A 17768-nucleotide genomic window follows, 5' to 3' on the forward strand; every position below is an offset into this window, starting at 1 on the left:
GTCCAGATGAGCTCAGGCTTGAGTGCAGCGCTTCTTAAAAAGGACTGTTGTGTCTGCTGAATAAAGTATTTCACAAAGTCAGCATGATTTTCAAGTCGGATTTCCTTAAAGTAAGAAAGAAAGCAGCTCTTAAGTGGCTACCAAGCCAGTGACATTCAACTGAATCAGCGAAAATAAATCCACAGATAACACTGAGAGGAGTGAAGTTCACGTTATCATATCTTTGATGGTAGAAAGATAAATTCACTGGAGAAAAGAGAGGAACTACTTCATTTTGTGATGAAATAAAAGCCATAAAAGTTCAGTTTTATGGCCTGTTGCCATTATCACTCCACATGCTAATGTTATTGTTAGCACTGCTATAAAAGAGCACGTCTGCGGACTTGTTGATGCATTTTGCAGTGCTCAGTGATGTGACACAGAGTTAAATATGCCCCTTAATAAACTGCTTCTCAGCCATGAAACTCAAAATCATCATTAACAACAGAAGCAGCTAGAGTTTTTATGCGTGCAATGGTTTTATCTCATATTGAATATGGGTTCACTAACTGGTCATTTACTACCAAAACTGTGCTCAGCCAGGTGGAGTCGCTATACAAAAGAGCAATAAAAATACTAGACAAAAAAAACAGTTATACATCATCATTGTCATATTCTTAAAAAATATGGTCTCTTTTGAATTATATTATTAAATATCTTTTAAATATGCCTGCGCAATATTCAAGATCTTGAAAGGTATAGCACCGCCCCCACTGTCTGCTTATGTTAGACAGAATGATAATGTCTGCCATACAACCAGCATTATCATAATAAAAGACCCAGACAACTCCTGCTGCTTGTCGCTACAGCAGAGGCAGAACCATCACCCTACCAGAGCTCATCTATCAACTCCAACCTCACAAAGCAGAGCTAACGTAACCTCACTCTTCATTTTATTGATAGACTCTCAAGTTTGAACAGACCACTGCAGAATAACTGCTGACTGTGGGCTGGAATCAACATTATCACAAACAGTTTAACCTGTGTTTTAGCTCGTGCTCTATCACTCTCCTATTAAAGGGCAACTCCGTTTTTTTAACACCTGGACCTTATTTATAGGTGTGTGCATGCTCATATACTCACTCAGACAAACATCGTGCAGCTCGGAGTCCTTCAGAAGTTATTTAGATCCAACCGATTTACGCCGCACTTAGCGGGGGCCACGGCAAGGGAGCTTCAGCGCGGGACATGATCTCTGCAAAATCGCTCATTTCGGCTATATTTTTTCATCCATCGCCAGTGTTATCATAAAGTCAGCTCGTCTACCGTCTTCAGACTACGACTTCAGTTTTAGGGTTGTCCTTACCGGTTTGAGCCTGAGTACATGGACGAGGAGCTCCATGAAAGAAGGATGCAGAGGGAGAGAGACGAAGAGCTGGCTCGAGAACAACAAACAGGAGCACGTCCACGACTCAATGCAAACTGGTGGTGCGCTTGTGGACAGTGTTCGCCTATGGCAATAGTAGACGAGCTGACTTTATGATAACACTGCCAAAATGAGCGATTTTGCAGAGATTAAGTCCCGCGCTGAAGCTCCCTTGCCATGGCCCCCGCTAAGTGCGGCTAAAATCGGTTGGATCTAAATAACTTCTGAAGGACTCCGAGCTGCACGATGTTTGTCTGAGTGAGTATATGAGCATGCACACACCTATAAGTAAGGTCCAGGTGTCAAAAATCAGAGTTTTCCTTTAAGCTTTCTTCTGCTCTGACTTCCTTTTTCTTTTTGAAAGTCTAGCTCCAGAGTCCAAATTTACTACAAAATTAATCCAAGAAAGAAAACGTAAAACTATCATTTAGAAATAACCAGTTTTGATGTTTATAATCTCATTTTAAATCACGGATCATGAACAGGCAATAGTGAGACTATTTCAAGATCTCTTAAGAAGTCCTCAAAGTGCCTCTAGGTATGGAATTAGTGTTGTTTTGACCTGTTTAATTTTAGTTTTAGTCTAGTCTTTGTGTCAAACTATTATTTTAGTTTTTATTAGTTTTAGTCACATTTATACTCCTTTTAGTCAAGTCAAGTTTCAGTTGACTAAAAGTCTGAGCATTTTAGTCTTATTGTAGTCAGAATTATCCATGATTATTTTTGTATAGTTTTAGTCAATGAAGATTGTACTGAGCATGCGCAGTACTTTCTGGAGAGCTGACCCCTTTCTTTGAGTGGCAAACGTAAACAAAGTCTTCGTGAGTTCAGAGGTCAGTACAGCCACACAGCGCTGTCTGGAGTGACACAGACTGCAGCAGAGGAATAACCCGGAGTGGACCATGAAAGAATATTGGTGAAAAACACGAGTTTTTGGACGATTAATGCAGTTTTAGGGGCGGCGCTGTCTATGCTCCAATGGATCCCATTATACGGACGTCCGCTGCACGATTTTGGATCTAAATATCTCCCGAAGCACTGCTTGGATCAGGAAAGTCTTCTGGATGAGTATTTTGTTCTACTTCATTCTATAAACAATGTAAAAACTGTATAAACCGAAATTATCCTTTAACCCACTTAATTTAGTACAAGTACTCAGTATGGAGTAGATGTAACCAAATTTTCTCTAAGTCATCAATTTCACAAGTCAAACATGGATATCTTATAATTATATTATTGTTACCTTATAGACTCAAGAATACATTCAATTCCAGAAACAGAAGATGCTCTGATTTGAAACAGCCGCTGAATTGCGACCCAGGAAATGGAAACAATACAAGACAAAAGTGATACTAAATAATGCAATGACAATACGTCCCATCTCGTTTTGGTTAGCGACAATGAAGACGTATATTAGCAGAGTTTTTATCTTGTAAACCACATTTAGTCCCGTTTTTATTCGTCAACAATATTACATTATATATTTAATTATAGTTTTAGTCACATGACCACCATTCACGTCCCGTATCCTCCCGTTTCTGTCACGTGATAAAGGTTCGTTGGCGTTGATATTTAGTCATAATTGTCATTGACTAAAGCAACACTATATGGAATAAGCATTATTTTAACTTTATCCTTCAGTATTTTAGTACTCAAGTCCATCACCATACACTTTTTTCTTTAATAAGTATTTGCTTGAAGTTTAAAAGAAAATCAAGGTTGCAGCTTGTTTTACAACTGAACACTTGGAACAAATTTCTTTTTTTTTTTTGTTTGTGAGGAGAAAAAAGATCAAAATATATTATTGTGCATATGGTTGCCACATCAACATTAAAAGGTGACAGTTTGAAATGTTTTCTTGCAGCTTAAATGAAAGAAATTGAACTACCAAAGATTATTGGGGCTGGATTCAGGCTGAGTGTCTCAAAACATTTCTGACATTAGTGATTGTTTTATTTTTACATCTAAAAGACACATATGATGTGTTCTGTCTGCGCTCTATAGTAGTTTTTGCACTGCATCTTATGAGATATTAAAACACAGAGTAAGGACTGAAACTCCAAAGCTTGCACCCCCTGTCAGAAATGTGTGTTACATAGCCATGCACATGGTTTTGCCCTATTTCTTTGAAGTTGAAAATCCTCGAGGTATTTGAGCCAATAAGCAGCACAGTCCAGTTTGACCCCGCAGGACTGGGAAAACTATGGAACCAAGCCAAGTGCAAGTGATACACTGGTGCACAGTGTAAACTAGCGGCTGCAAAGCACAACTGAATAAAAACATCTGCTACAAAGAAGAATCACAACTCAACAACCGCACACAGAAAGCAGAACCAGGCTGGGAGAGTTTCTGAAAAGCTCCAAAAATGTAACCCACGTCATCTTGTTTGTTGTTATAAATCTAGTGTTCTCCTCAACAGACTCTCTGATTTATTTCATCAGCAGAAGCAAATTTGACGGTTTCATAGAGAAAGAAAGTTAAACTCAACATGTCTGAGAGTGGTCGACATTTCTTGCAGCTAAAAGTTGCAAACAGCTGATGGTTTGAGTCAGTCGGGTCTCTACAGCAGAAAGAAAAGAGGACTCACCTTGAAGTGGTTTCCTGCCTCTGTTGGTCTCCTACTCCGCTTTGGCGCCAGTTTGAGACAAAGTCATGGCCGCTTCGGTGCTTTGAAGTTGGTTTTGTTCGGTTTTTCGGGTCACACCGGGGGCTCCTCAACGTCCCCGAGCTCGACCGGTTACATGGCTTTGTTTCTGTCGGACAGAGATTTGGTCCCTGGAACTGAGGTGAGAGACTCCCGGTGACAGAGGGGGAGGAGGAGACTCGGTAACACGACGCCCCCGCCTGATGCTCTGAGAGAAGGTGGAGATTCCCATCTACAGCTTTTCATTGTTGTCACAGGCAGAAAAAAAACTACACCAAGAAAAGAGAAAAAATCATTACAAGTACAGAGTCATAAAAGGATAAATGATTGAATAAATAAATAAATTCTAACTATAGAACGACTGTGGTAGTGTAAAAAAAAGAGCTGTAAGAACATTTATTTTCAGCCTTATTAGCCAGGCTTTAGCATAACCCCTAGCCCTTTGTGTGGAACATTCTGCAGTTTTGTCAAGAAACTGAAACTACAATCACTCAATGATTATTTATAAGTCAATAAATAAATTAACCTAGTTGCGTCCGTCTCAGGGGAGATGCTATACGTAGACAGCACGATATATGGATGTACGGTCTCCGTGACGTCACCTGTCTTTTTCTGATAAGTAGTTTTGAGGTAAGTTGTCTAAGTGTGCCTAAAGAATTTTATTGTATCTGGCTGTTTTTGTACCAAATGTTTATTTCTGCTGTGAAAACACCTTTTTGGGGGGCTTGGTTTGTATTTGGTACTTTGCACTTCCGCATTGCCTCCAATTTTTAGAGTGAATGTTGCTGCTTGGTGATGTCACTAAAATCCCCCTGCTGACCAATAAAAATAATACTGCAGGCTCAGGGCACTTCTGCAGTCCACTTCTAGTTTAACTTCTATCAACTTTGAAATAATTTCACATGAATGTCAGAGTTAATTCACTGTCACCTTTTTTTAATCTAGATTAAGAAGCCAAGTTTTTATTTCATAAATTTGTTATATATATATATATATATATATATATATATATATATATATATATATATATATATATACAAAAATGCAATTTTTAAAATAATTGAGGTCTAATTCATAACTCCCATCACTCACTCTAAATAAATAAATAGTGAAGGTTTTATTGGTCTGATTAATATAGAAACATGTTCTGATGTTCTGGTTAAACTCTATACAGCGGTGTGTCCAAGTGTGGTGTGGGCCTGTGTTGAATTCCAACTGGCTGCCAGAATTCTGCTTGCAGTTTTCAAGTGGTTAAAATTCTGACTTTGGAAAAGAAGACTTCATTTTGAGCTTTTAAAGAATTTAGCAAAGCCTCTCAGTGTTGCTGTATCTGTTTCGTCTTATAGTAAGAAGGCAAAACTAGATAAGTGGAGTCTGAAAGAGTAAATTGTTCTGTCCTGTGCGCATACATACTTTATACCATCCCTGCAGAAGTCACTCCCCCAGTCAGGGGAATCTGGACATGTCCCTGACTGCGTGTAGGAAAGTTTAGGACTGATGAGTCCAGGTAGTGGCTCATAAAGACAAGTGGAAAAGGATTTGTGTATGTAAATCAGTTTATTGCAAGAAGACCACTGGGACCACTGGGAACGAGGCCCACCGCTCTGCCCAGAAGTCGTCATCAACAAAAATGAGGATTTACAAACAATTCAAAAGACATGAGCATAAAACGACATTAATTAGCTGAAAACTAACCGTTGTAGGCCTACATTCTAAATACTGTAGACATCTCAGATATAACTGCTCATCAATCAGAAGTTATCCAACATCTGTGTTTATTATAGCATATCCCTCTGATAGGTACAGCATGATCAAGACAGTGCCTTTTCCATCTTGGAAGTTCATTAAAATTACACACAAATTAATCTGAATTATGAAAGAGGCATGCAAAACAACCAGTATTTGTCCCTACAGAGCCTACCTGAAAATATACCCAAACATCTCTGAAGCTTTAACACAGCTCTACAGCACCCCCATGTGGCTGCAGAAGGAGAAGCAATCCACTGACAGAGGATGCTTTGAATAAATAAGCAACCCTTTAAACATGAGATTTCTCCTTTGAGATAGAAATATTATGAAATAAAAATACATATCTTCCACATTTTGTTTGAACACATGCTGAAACAGAGTGGCAATACTGTTGACAAAGGTGTTTTTTTTGGCTCAAATACAAGCAGGAGGATGGCCACAAGCATTGCGTTTGAAACCTCAAATACAAGGGATGGCACAAGTTCAAGCACTGTGTTTAAGAAACAACATGTTGTGAAAGTTCAGAGGGTGTAGTGCCATCGGTTTGCACTTTCTACAACTGTTTTCAATCTGAAAGTGTATCTTTTACATCCAGAATTCATCACTAATTCATCATGCGAGGGGATAAGCAGCATCTTTTTTCCCCTGTGTGTGTTAGGACCAGTGATAAGATTGCATTTTCAGTCCATTTGACAAAAACAAGAAGAAAAATTACAACATTGTCACGGCGAAGCAGCCCTGTGCAGCCGTGCATCATTGTCAAAAACAGCTGTTTTTGTACCGATATACAAATGTTGCAATATCTTTTCAAACTATACAAACTTATAAATTATAAAGTTCTATTCTTAAATATAAACAACATCAAGTCAGTTTCCAGTACTTGGATTATATATTAGGTACAGTACTTTGTACAGCTCCGTCGTCAGAGAGCATTCCTCTTAAGATACACTGTACATGATCCAAAGGGCTGAAACTGGAGGTTAGACATGATCTTTGAATAAATTAATTCATAAATAAATCATGATTATGTCTTCCCAGTAACAGTGGACTCCTTGGTTCCCCTCGAAACTTTGACACACACACTCACACGCACACAATCGCACCCATTCACACACATACTGTGCGCTCGAGCTGACTCTAAACGTATATCCTACTCCTACTCTAAAAATACTTTTGGCTTTAAGAAGTAACGTTGTTGTACTCAACTTAGAAACTGATAAAACTACTTTAATATTGTACAAGACCTCTACCGCCTATGGAAGGAACTTAAATTCAGTAGTCACATGTGCAGAGTACCTGTGCAGCCTTTAAATGATAGGATATGCCATGAATGAATGTGCAATGACAGAAAAATATCTCTAAACAATAAAGTGACAGTGCGGGCGTCAGGTCCAGGAAAATCCTTTTCCTATGTGGGTTTTACTGAAGAGAAATAAAGCCCACTTCTACTCGGATATGTCTGAAGACAGAAGCAGAAAAACAAACAGGAATAGACTCTATGTGACTAACGTTAAATATCTATCTCTGTCAGTGCAAAGCTAGAGTTGACTCGTTGCTAATACAGCATGCTATGTTGGCTAGGACTTGGCATGGGAGATAGGTTAAAGCCGGTTTTGCATGTGTTACTGACCAAATCACTAAAGTTATCGGATCAATCAGCTGTGCAAGATTGATCCAGTTGTGCATAAGAGAATCCCATGTATCGGCTAATATAAGTTCTTATATAATCCACAAATATATACAGAGAAACCAGTTTTTACTTAAAAATACCATAATCATGTGCTTATATCCAAACTTGTACAAAGAGTAACAAACAATCCAGCTGAAAATCGCTGTGAGCACAGGATCTCCCTCTTCTCTCCCCCGCAGTCAGTCAGTTATAGTAGCAGCTTCCTTGCCAACAGTCGCCCTGCTGTTGGCATGTTTCGGTTAAGTTCACCTCCGGCAACACTTTCATTTCCTTGCATGATATGCAGCATCCTCTGCTGCTTGGACTTTTCCTACTCGCCTCCTCTGTTGTCGCCAAAACCTTCCGGTGTCTTCTCCTTCCTGTGTATTGCACCAAAGATAAATCATATAGAGCTCTATTTTTCTATCTGAAAAAATAAAAGGTAGGACTTGGTTCTGAGGCGCCGAGGAAACTGGAAGCCAGGTGAGGTTTCCTCCATTCACCAGAGCAGGAAGAAGGAGCAGAAGAGGAGGAGGAGGGGAGGGAGGTCAGTGGATGTCTCTGCACATGGGGAGGTTGACAAAGATGAAGACGTTGAACTCAATGAGGATGGAGAAGCAGAGGAAGATGGCGTACAGGATGAGGCAGGCTAAACCCAACTTCCAGTCCAGAGTCCACTTATTCAGATGGACACCCAGAACCTGCAGGGAGGAGAGAGGAGCAGAGAGGAGGTTACCCTCAAGGTGTTGGTTTGAATACAGCTCAATTCCGTACCCTCACTTTGTTAACTTTTAGTCAGGGATTGGAAAATAACCTGTTCGCACAGCACCAAGTCTTCCATGAATTCTAAATAAGCTCCAAAGAAAAAATCTTTGAGTGTCAAAAATACCATTTATTAATTTTATTTAACAATCCATTTTAAGATTATGTTGTAATAAGTGTCTGATTCAAAAGAGGTCTGTGCACTTTTTGCAGGCAAAACGTATCATCTTTAAGCTGCAGCGCATGGAACAGACATTCTTTAAAGGGGAGTGTTTTCTTTTTAAAAGGCTCAATTTCTCTCTCTGGCACCCATCATCGCTCTACAGGATTTACAGCTCAAAAAAGTCCTTGTTTGTTTTTTTATTAGTCTCTGTCTGAAACATTTTGCTTTAGCTGCTGTCTCTTTAAGGCACTCTGCTCCACAAACCCCCTTCCGTCTGATTGGCCAGACCCCTGGAGGCCTGTAGAGGGTGGAGCTATGGGCAGACCTTGATGTTTGAAGTGAGCTCCTGCAACTCGGTTGTGCATAGAGCCATGTAAACACAAATAACCCTTTTTAAAAACTGCATTATGCTCATATTCCATTTTTTGAAAAACTGAAAAACAACCCTGAGTTACTCATTTTCTAACCTGAATATTTGGTCATGTAGACGCCTATCAGGATAACCTCATCCAAAGGGACAGTAATTTGTGTTCTGTGCATGTTCTGTTCAGGGATTTTGGTCTTTTGAATACTGACCTTAAATGAACATTGACTGCATGTTAGCGTAGCCTCCTTATGATCATCCTTTCACCTGGGTATCAAAATTTCTGATATCTGTACCAATACCTTCACTTTAAAAGTGGTTCTTGAACGATAATTTGTTTCTGATACAAAATGTCACAATATCAATTCAAACAAAAATGAAATTATCATCATCATGGTATCAATCTTCAGTTTTTTTTTTTAGTTTTTAAAATTTTCCCACTCCGAGCAGTTTTCCTACATTAAGAAATAAATCACAAATAACTGTCGAAGCAAAAGAGCAATTGCGAATAACTGACAGGTAGGTATATACTGAGTGCACCGCAAATGTGATTATAACTTAAAATGAACTGTCCGATGTGGATACTTGTTTTTTCTAAAGTCAAACTAAAAACTCTCTTCCTTTATTCAGGCTTAGGACTGGCAAAAGTGACCTAAAGGAGACAAGTGTAAGCGCAATTCATTTGCATGCAGCATGAATGAATAAATTAATAAATTACTAAAATAAAATAAAATAAAATGAAAAAAATAAATAAATTAAATTAAATCAAATTATAAACTTTCACTTTACTTTGAACATGAACAAGGGTAGCTTTTGTCAAACATAACTTGGTGGATAAAATCAAAATATAACAAAATTGTTTCCTTTAAAGTCATAGATCATCTACACTGGTACAGTCCTCACACTCACAGACTGTGAGGTTGATCCTAATAAGATGTAGAGCCTTATTTTAAATTGATGTGTGTTTATCTCTAAATGCAACTAAAAAATGGTTTTGGAAGAAGATGTAAGTTTTCTTTCTGCATGTTAACAACCAGAATCACTGACAGCTCAGTTTAATGTTCACTTACTGTGAAGAAGACTGAAGCAAGCAGGAGTCCCACAGAGAATATGAGTCCTCTGCTGTTAAGATCGACCTGAGGAGACAAACACAAAGATCTATTGACCGGCTTCAACACGGCTCTATAAGTCTAGACTTCTCTGAGTCACAGAGGAAGGCTTAGGCTGTTTCTTGGTCCTTATGCATGATACTTTGTATATGTACCTGTCGGGGTCTCACATTTATGACACCTAATACATGTTTCCTGGTCTGGTGTGAAAAGTAATCAGCAGATCATTTAACACACATTATCTCCTCAGTGTAAGGTGTTAAACTGTGCCTGAGTGTGTGTAAATCTGAAGCCCTCTGTGTTCTCCTTTGATTATCACTGACTACAGCCCCCATCCTTCATGCACACAGCTCACAGCATCCTCTGGCTGAGCGGAGCAGCACTCACCGTGGAGCCGTAGTCGATGCACAGCGTTTGAAGGGCCCAGGGCAGACCCAGGCCCACCAGGATGTCAAACACATTACTGCCTATGGAGTTGGAGATGGCCATGTCTCCCAGACCTGAGGCGGGGAGAGTAACACTGTCAAGGTCTGTACACAGTCAGGGGACGAGACAGGAATGACAAGCTCTAGACTCCACACCGCTCCATCTCTTCCCTGCTCTGAAGCTTTGTTTCATTTATCACGAACATTGGTTTCCACTTCCTGTGTTTTGTTGTTGTGCTGTTGGCTGGCGTGTGTGTTTGTTTGTATACCTTGTCGAGCCACGATAACACTGGCCATGCAGTCTGGAACACTGGTGCCTGCTGCTAAAAAGGTGATGCCCATGATGACGTCAGGGATCCCCAAAGTGAAGCCAATCACGGTAACCTGAAGGCAAACAGATCCTGTCTCAGCAAATCGTCACAGCACAGCAGTGGGTTTATTTCATTTGATTTACTTCAAGAGCTTTGAATTAAATCCTTTGATTAATGTTTCGTATTTTTACTCCTGATTAAATCGTCTACATCATTTCACATCTTTGGTCCTCATGGCCTCAGTTCATGTTGTTGGTTCTTGAGTTGCTTCAAATGCTGTGTAAGTAAATCATGTTGGACACATTTTCTCATTGTTTTGAGGTATTTTATGTTCTTTGGTTGGTACATTTTTTAGATTATTTCATGGTGTTTTAAACATATTTGTTTTTTATGCTTTACTCCTTTTAATGTTTTGCTTGTCCATCAAAGCACTCTGTAAACGGGGCAGAGACAAATAAGGGCTGGTATGATGTCCAAATTTAAAAAATATTTTAAAGGACCCATATTATGCAAAAATCACTTTATTAAGTCTTTTAGTGAAATTTGTGGGTCTTTGGCTTTCCTCCCAGTCCGCAAAATGTGATATTTAATGACAAAACCTGTACTTAGTAGTGCTTGTGAATGTAAAATCCTGACCTAAAACAAGCTGTTTGGATTTTGGGGATTTGCCGACGTCAGCGATTCCCTTTTTTGATCAATCAGGAGCAAGTCTAACCTGATTGGTCCACTGGAGCAGATACCCCCAAACCCCCTCTCCACTGCTGCTCCTGCAGCGATCACTGCCATCACTGCTTTGTTTTTGGCTGTAAACAGCCACAGAGTTCCATGCACAAGCTTCCCATCTTGGAAGAAGACAAGACTAAGTGGCTAGAGTTCATTTATCAAGGAAATGTGCCAGCTACACTCAGTAAAACTGTGCATGTGTGTGCTAGTCACTTCACAGTCGACTGCTTTTCCAACTTTGGACAGTACAACAGAGGACTAGCGAATAGACTGGTCCTGAATCCAGGTGCATTACCAACCATCCACTAACAAACCTCGGACCCTGGAAATGTGAGTATTTTAAATGCTGTGTGCTGTGGAGCAGATGTAAGAGCTTTTCCTCAGTGTCTTCCCTGTCTCTGTGTTAGCTTCAGGATGCTAACTGTAGCTGCGGTTAGCCTGTTGTTTTAGCCTGTAATGTTACAGTAAATGAGCTTCGCTGTTTTCTAAACATCATGCACTCGGAGCTCGTGGCGCCACTCTCAGTGACGCAGAAGAGCGGGGCGGTATCAGCGGTGGCTCATTTACATAAGAAGGTCACGCCCACTAAATCAGAGCGTTCTGAACAGAGGGGCTGGAAACAATGCTGCTGTGCTTGATTTATTGGCTTTTTGGACCAAAACGTGTTACTACCATTTTATGAAGACATCAATGATCCATATTAAACTGCAGAAAAGGAGCATGATATATCTTAAAACTTGTTAAAACATGTCAGATGTTTGTTTTGAGGTGTAGTTTGCATTTCTGTGGTGTCATAGTATTTTATATAACATTTCCACCATTTTTAACCAATTAAAGAATCAGATCTATTAAAATGTCAAATGGTGAAAAAAAACAAAAGCAGGACAAACTATAAAGAAATCCACCTTACTATAAGTTATAAATGTGTACTTCGTGAAATATAATCGAAAAGTATATTTGAAATATTTCATAAACTTGATAATAAAGGCTTTTGTTTCATGCTATAGACATCAGTGCTTTCTCTGTATTTCAGTTGGTTGAAAATTATTTTAAATTTCATTTTTACAGAGTAGTACACTGACACAATCATATTCATAGTAACTTTTTTTTGCACAATATCCGATTTTTGATGAAAAACATTAGTTACACCAAATAGTATTTATCAGTTACAGTTACACCAACCACATCTTTCCCCCAAGCCTTGTTTTTAAAAGTGCTCTTTGAATGAATGAAGTTTTTATTATTTTTTATCTAGATTTGTTTTTTAGTTTTCTTTGCTGTAACATGGTGCAATACAACAACATTAATGTTAGACGGTCAGTGAATTCAAAGTGAAATGATGCAAAAGAAACACCAGTAAATCTTATTTCCAGTAATGAAAGAGTTGCTGACTCTACAAGTCTATAAAAAGCCCATATAAACCACTGATTTACTTTTTAAACTATTCGTGGATTATATAGAAGAGTTATTTTCTATCAGCTTTAGAAATAAAAATCCCTTTCAGATTAATTGTCACTAAACATAACTTTTGGTGTAAGATTAAAAATCATATGTAATAATTCTGCTATGATATGATTAACAAAATAACTAAAATACTGAGGTCTGTCCAAGAGCCATGCTACAAAATATTTTCAATGTTTATTAAATATTTCATTTTTCTTTGTTTTTAAGTTAAATTATTTTAAGAAAAGCAAATTTTCAATAAATGAATAGAGTAAATTGTTAGCACTGAGGGAAGTGGGAGCGCTGTGCGACAACTTGTGTAAATGAGCAGATGAGAAGCACTAAGAAACAGCCGACAGTATACACAGGCCCTAAAACGATACAAAAATTAACCCCCTACACCCTGAATTCAAATAAAACTAGCCAATGATGAACTACCAATGGAGCCTTTTTTGAGAATTAATTCAATATTCAGTTTACCACTGCTTCATAAAAACACATTTCTTGTGTTTCTTAGAGCTGACTGAATCTCAAAGTGAAGGCTGAAAGATAAAAAGTTCCTGTTTCATGGAGGCAGGTTTGGCAGTGAACTGATGGTACTGACCATCCAGACCATGATGTAGGAGAGACCAGCGATCCAGATGGTGGCAGTGAAGAAAGAGACCATGAACCATTTCTCCCAGCGCCGCTTGGCACAGTTGGGCACGGTGAAGAACAGGAGCAGGGACAGCGGCCACATGATCAGCCACTTCAGCTTGTTACACCCTCCAGCTGGGGAGAGAAAAGGAGGACAGCAGGTTTAAAAACACCTGAAGTAGCCCCAGCATTTATCACCTAACTGCAAACGTCCTCCGTGCTGTACCTGGGATTTTAAAGGGGACCAAAGGCCCGCCATTGTCATCGTCTTTCTCTCCCTCCCCATCATTCTCATTGTTCTCGTTATCCTCATTTTCATTCTCCGTCTCGTTCCCGGACTCCAGCCGCTGAAGCCTGCAGCGCCCATTCAGGCCCTGATCAGCAGCACCCATCCCGTTCTCCAAGCTCCGCCTCGCCTGACTCCTGGCCGCCGAGTCAGAGTCGCCGTTCGTGATGCGGTTTACTCGAGTTTCAGTGGTGTTGATCAGTCTTTGTCTCTGAAAGAAATTACAGACAAAATTATTGAGTGCATTGAAGTCTGAGTGGACCAGCACGGTCAAATATTTAAAAACTTCTGATTTTTATTTATCTTTCTTGATATGAGAGGAGAAAAACAACTGATTAACTCCAGGAATGAGGAATATGATTATTTTCTATTGTTTTTTTGGGGGGGGAAAGAGGGAAAATACTTTCAATTCTTTGAAACATTTGGGACGGATTTACACTTTTAACATAGGAGCAGAGTTAATATTTAACTTTCTCATGGAATCAAAAATGACAACAACAGTAAGAAATAAGATAAATAATGGGGTTAGGGTCAGTGAGCTGGTTAGCTGCACTCTACTGAAACAGCATTTTTTACTTATTCCAGTATTTCAGTATTTACTAAATCCAGCAAAGATAGGAGGCACTGCTTCGTCCAAGAGGGGGCGCCAGAATCAACATAAACTAACAGTCCCTTACAGGAGCTATTACCATGGAATTTGATGATAAATTAATCACATTTTAAAAATTAAAAGTTTCACAGCCTTATTGATCAGACTTTTAAATTACTTTAACTTTAACTCATCATCAACAAATATAAGGCTAACTTTGCTGATTGAAACTTTTCTCCTCTGATGGTTAGAGAAAAGCATGAAGAAGACAGTTGCAGCATGTAAAACTCTGGGTCTAACAGAGGGCGCGTCTTCTTGTTTGTGTACCTCGTTGATGAGCATGCGGGACGCCATGGTGAGGCGGGTCCTGGGGGAGAAATGACTGGTGATCATGATCCTCATGCCGGCCTCAGAGAAAGTCAGCTGGTGGGGATACGCAGATAGCAGCTCATCCACCATCAGCACAGAGGGTTTGCAGTGAAAATTAGCTGCAGAAGAAAAACACGAAATACTGATTACTTTTTTTTTTTTTTTTTGGTCCAACTTTACCTTGAGAGGTCATTCTGTTACCAGAGGAATACAGGTGGAATGGAAATGATCTTAATATAGAGTGCATAACAAATGTCCTTGACCACCTGTCATAAAAACACTAAACTATCCAGCACCAGGAAGTGCTTAATCAGACTCTTTCAATCTCAGAGAGTTCAGACAAAAAAAACAACAACTTTGAATTGGTAATCATAAAATCTAAGATATGCTTTACTTTTTTTCTTCTGTTTTTCTGAATCACAATTTGAAAAATTCCTTGATGACAACAATGACTAAACCTTACCATTAAAGAAATTACTTTCACGGCTCAAGGTTCATTTCATTGACATTCAGGGCTTGACATTAACACGCACCAACCTGCCAAATGCAGATGATTTCAGCTGTGGAGGGTAACACTGCCAGTCGTATCAGTCAAAAAATCTAAAATTTCACTCTTGTTTTTTTTGCTCTCTATTGTTAACAGATTTCGGGGTTAAAGTCACAAAGTATTGCCAAAACTTCTTAAAAGTGAGGACATTTATCGGCTGGAGCTCATTTAAACTCACACTGTACCGATCTCACCAGCAACACTCACCAAGAGCAGAGGAGGGGAGGAGGAGAGGAGAAGAGCACACGTATAGAAGAGAAACTGGTCACAGATATGAGGAGCTTAAGGAACAATATTTAAACCTCCTAATAAACAAACATTTATCAAATTTATATTTCAAAAAGGAAATACTGTAAACAAACCAAATCATTCGAAATAAATGTGACTTGTAGTCCAGTGTGACTTAAATATGTTGTTTTCCTCTTCATGACGCATGTTTTTTGACTAATACTACTTCAAAAAAATGTATGATTATACTACAGGGTGACTTACAGTCCAGAAAGAGTGGTAATTAGTTAATTAGTGAAAAATTACTGTTGTTAACAAACATTTAAGCAGACAGTGTTTCTAGCTAGATTTTTCAATTGAATTTATATCTTTTCAATTAATGTTCAACTTTCACAACTTTCATTAATGCAATAATAAACTCCTCCTTTTATTACTTTGTTTCAATAGTCTGCATATTTTCATAATTAGGGAGCACAACCGTTTCAGAGCTGAATACCTGATTTATGTAGTCGTTATTTGAGTGTGCACAGAGGTCATTTACATTTCAAAAGCTTGTAAATCTATTTCAAGTAAACTTTACCATGTCATCATCTGCTTTAATCATAATAAACATAATTATACAACAACAAAATTGTGGCTAGTGAAAATGCTGAGTGGCTAGTAACTCTGTGAAACCACTTGACACAGTGGCTGGTTAAAAAAAAAGTTAATGTCAAGCCCTGTTGACAGTCAAAACATGTTAAAAACATGAAGGAACAAAAAGTGTGACCCAGGTCCAGCAATGTACAGAATGATGGTTTCCTGTTCAATAAATAAATTAATAAATGACCATAAATGTGTAATAAATAGAACTCATAGCTTAAAAAACTGGGCAGCATGTAAAAAAGCACAGATATGTGTCCTAGCTTTGAGGCTGCGCAGTTTTCATCCTGTGGGGAAATGACACTCTGTGAGCCAGGTGGACGGGGTCTTTCACGTAACATTATGCTCCGCTTCTATCTCTGAGAATGCTGAAGTGTCACAATCGGCAGTTTGTTGAGTGCTACAAAAGTACCAGTAACCACGCACACAGTGAGCCAAAAAAAACGATTTTACAGCAGAAATAAACTTGTTCACAGCATGATAGAAAAAATGTCTTCCAGCCCGCTTCAGCATCGTCAAAAAGAGTCAGTGCTAGGGGGACCTTATTGAAAAGTGGACATCATCTCTGCTTCTTTTACAAAGAGGGAAGGGAGGGGTGTGGCCTCTCCTCCTGAAGTCCACAACCATCTCATCAGTGTACACAGGCTGTTTGTACTGCACCAGTCAACAGGTTCTCTCCCCTCCTGCCTGTACACAGACTCATTGTTGCATTGTTGTTGGAGATCAGTCCAACCACAGCACTGTCGTCTGCAATCTCCACTGAATGATTGCTCAGGTACCTCGCAGAGCAGTCGAATGCGAGGAGTGTGCACAGCAGGGGGCTCAGATCACATCCCTGTGGGACGCTGGTGCTGAGTGTGGTAGTTGAGGATGAGTTGCTGCGGATCCTATTTTTCAAAAAGTCCAGGATCCAGTCTAACAGAGATGGTTTGAGACCCAACATCAGCAGTTTGGGCAGTGGAGGAAAACACCTTCCACTTTTTGTTTGGCCTGGAAGACGACAACATTTAAGATAAACAGCATGTGCACTGTTACTCTCCACAAGTAGGTGGACTGCCATTTATCATTTTAATCTAGCTTAGAGAAAAAAACATTCACATCATGAGTGTTGCTGAAGAACAGCCTTATCATAACCTAATTCTAATAATTGACGCATTCATGTTTTTGTTGTTGTTGTTTTATCTAGCATGAATTCTTCTTAATCTCCTCTTCCATGTTACATTAAAAATCATACCCATGATAATCAAAGTACATAAATATTTCAAACAAGTATTTTCTATGAATATGCTTAAGCATGAAAAATTACCCAGCCCTAAGGAAGCGAACACTTTCAGGGTGATGTGAGTTTTTTTTCTCACCATTTTACCATTTATCAGCATTATTAACCTCATTTGTTTTGTTTTGTTTCTTCCTCATTTGTTAAAAAATCTAATTTATGTTCTGTTCAGTGTTGGACTGTCACTGTGTCTCTTCACCTCCAATCGCTCTGACAGTAACAGCTGGCCTCCTTGAGGTGAACACCTGCTTTGTAGAAAAGTGTCACTATTTGCTGTTGTAAAGGAATATTAGCATTCAATCAATAAACTCCAACTGTAAAACAATCTTACTGTCGCAAGATGTGAATATTATTCAGGCCAACACAGACTGACATTCTCAGATAAACAAATAATAATGCTTAAGCAAAGAGGAGAAGAATGAACATTG

At 39.0% G+C, this 17768-nt stretch overlaps 2 protein-coding genes across 3 annotated transcripts in view; both read right to left on the reverse strand.

Annotated features, from left to right (window-relative positions):
* Nucleotides 1-4125, reverse strand: part of LOC141810979 (ras and Rab interactor 2-like) — a 66397-nt gene extending 62272 nt beyond the window's left edge. For both annotated transcript variants that reach the window (XM_074698847.1, XM_074698848.1), the window contains exon 1: nt 3993-4125. The gene's annotated coding sequence lies outside the window, so the exon portion shown is untranslated. The remainder of the gene's footprint in view (nt 1-3992) is intronic.
* Nucleotides 4126-5636: 1511 nt separating this feature from the next.
* The window catches only part of LOC141808180 (sodium/potassium/calcium exchanger 3-like), a 107017-nt gene continuing 94885 nt past the window's right edge, over nt 5637-17768 (reverse strand). Inside the window, exons 11-17 of the mRNA XM_074694606.1 lie at nt 14606-14766; nt 13630-13900; nt 13372-13538; nt 10560-10674; nt 10253-10365; nt 9827-9892; nt 5637-8168 (exon numbers count right to left, since the gene is read on the reverse strand). Coding sequence (XP_074550707.1) covers nt 8016-8168; nt 9827-9892; nt 10253-10365; nt 10560-10674; nt 13372-13538; nt 13630-13900; nt 14606-14766 — 1046 coding nt within the window. The 3' untranslated portion in view covers nt 5637-8015. The remainder of the gene's footprint in view (nt 8169-9826; nt 9893-10252; nt 10366-10559; nt 10675-13371; nt 13539-13629; nt 13901-14605; nt 14767-17768) is intronic.

The sequence above is a fragment of the Halichoeres trimaculatus genome, unplaced genomic scaffold (genome assembly GCF_033239565.1).
Source record: "Halichoeres trimaculatus isolate MK-OKI-2021-1 unplaced genomic scaffold, fHalTri1.1 fHalTri1_scaffold_2, whole genome shotgun sequence".
NCBI lineage: Eukaryota > Metazoa > Chordata > Actinopteri > Labriformes > Labridae > Halichoeres > Halichoeres trimaculatus.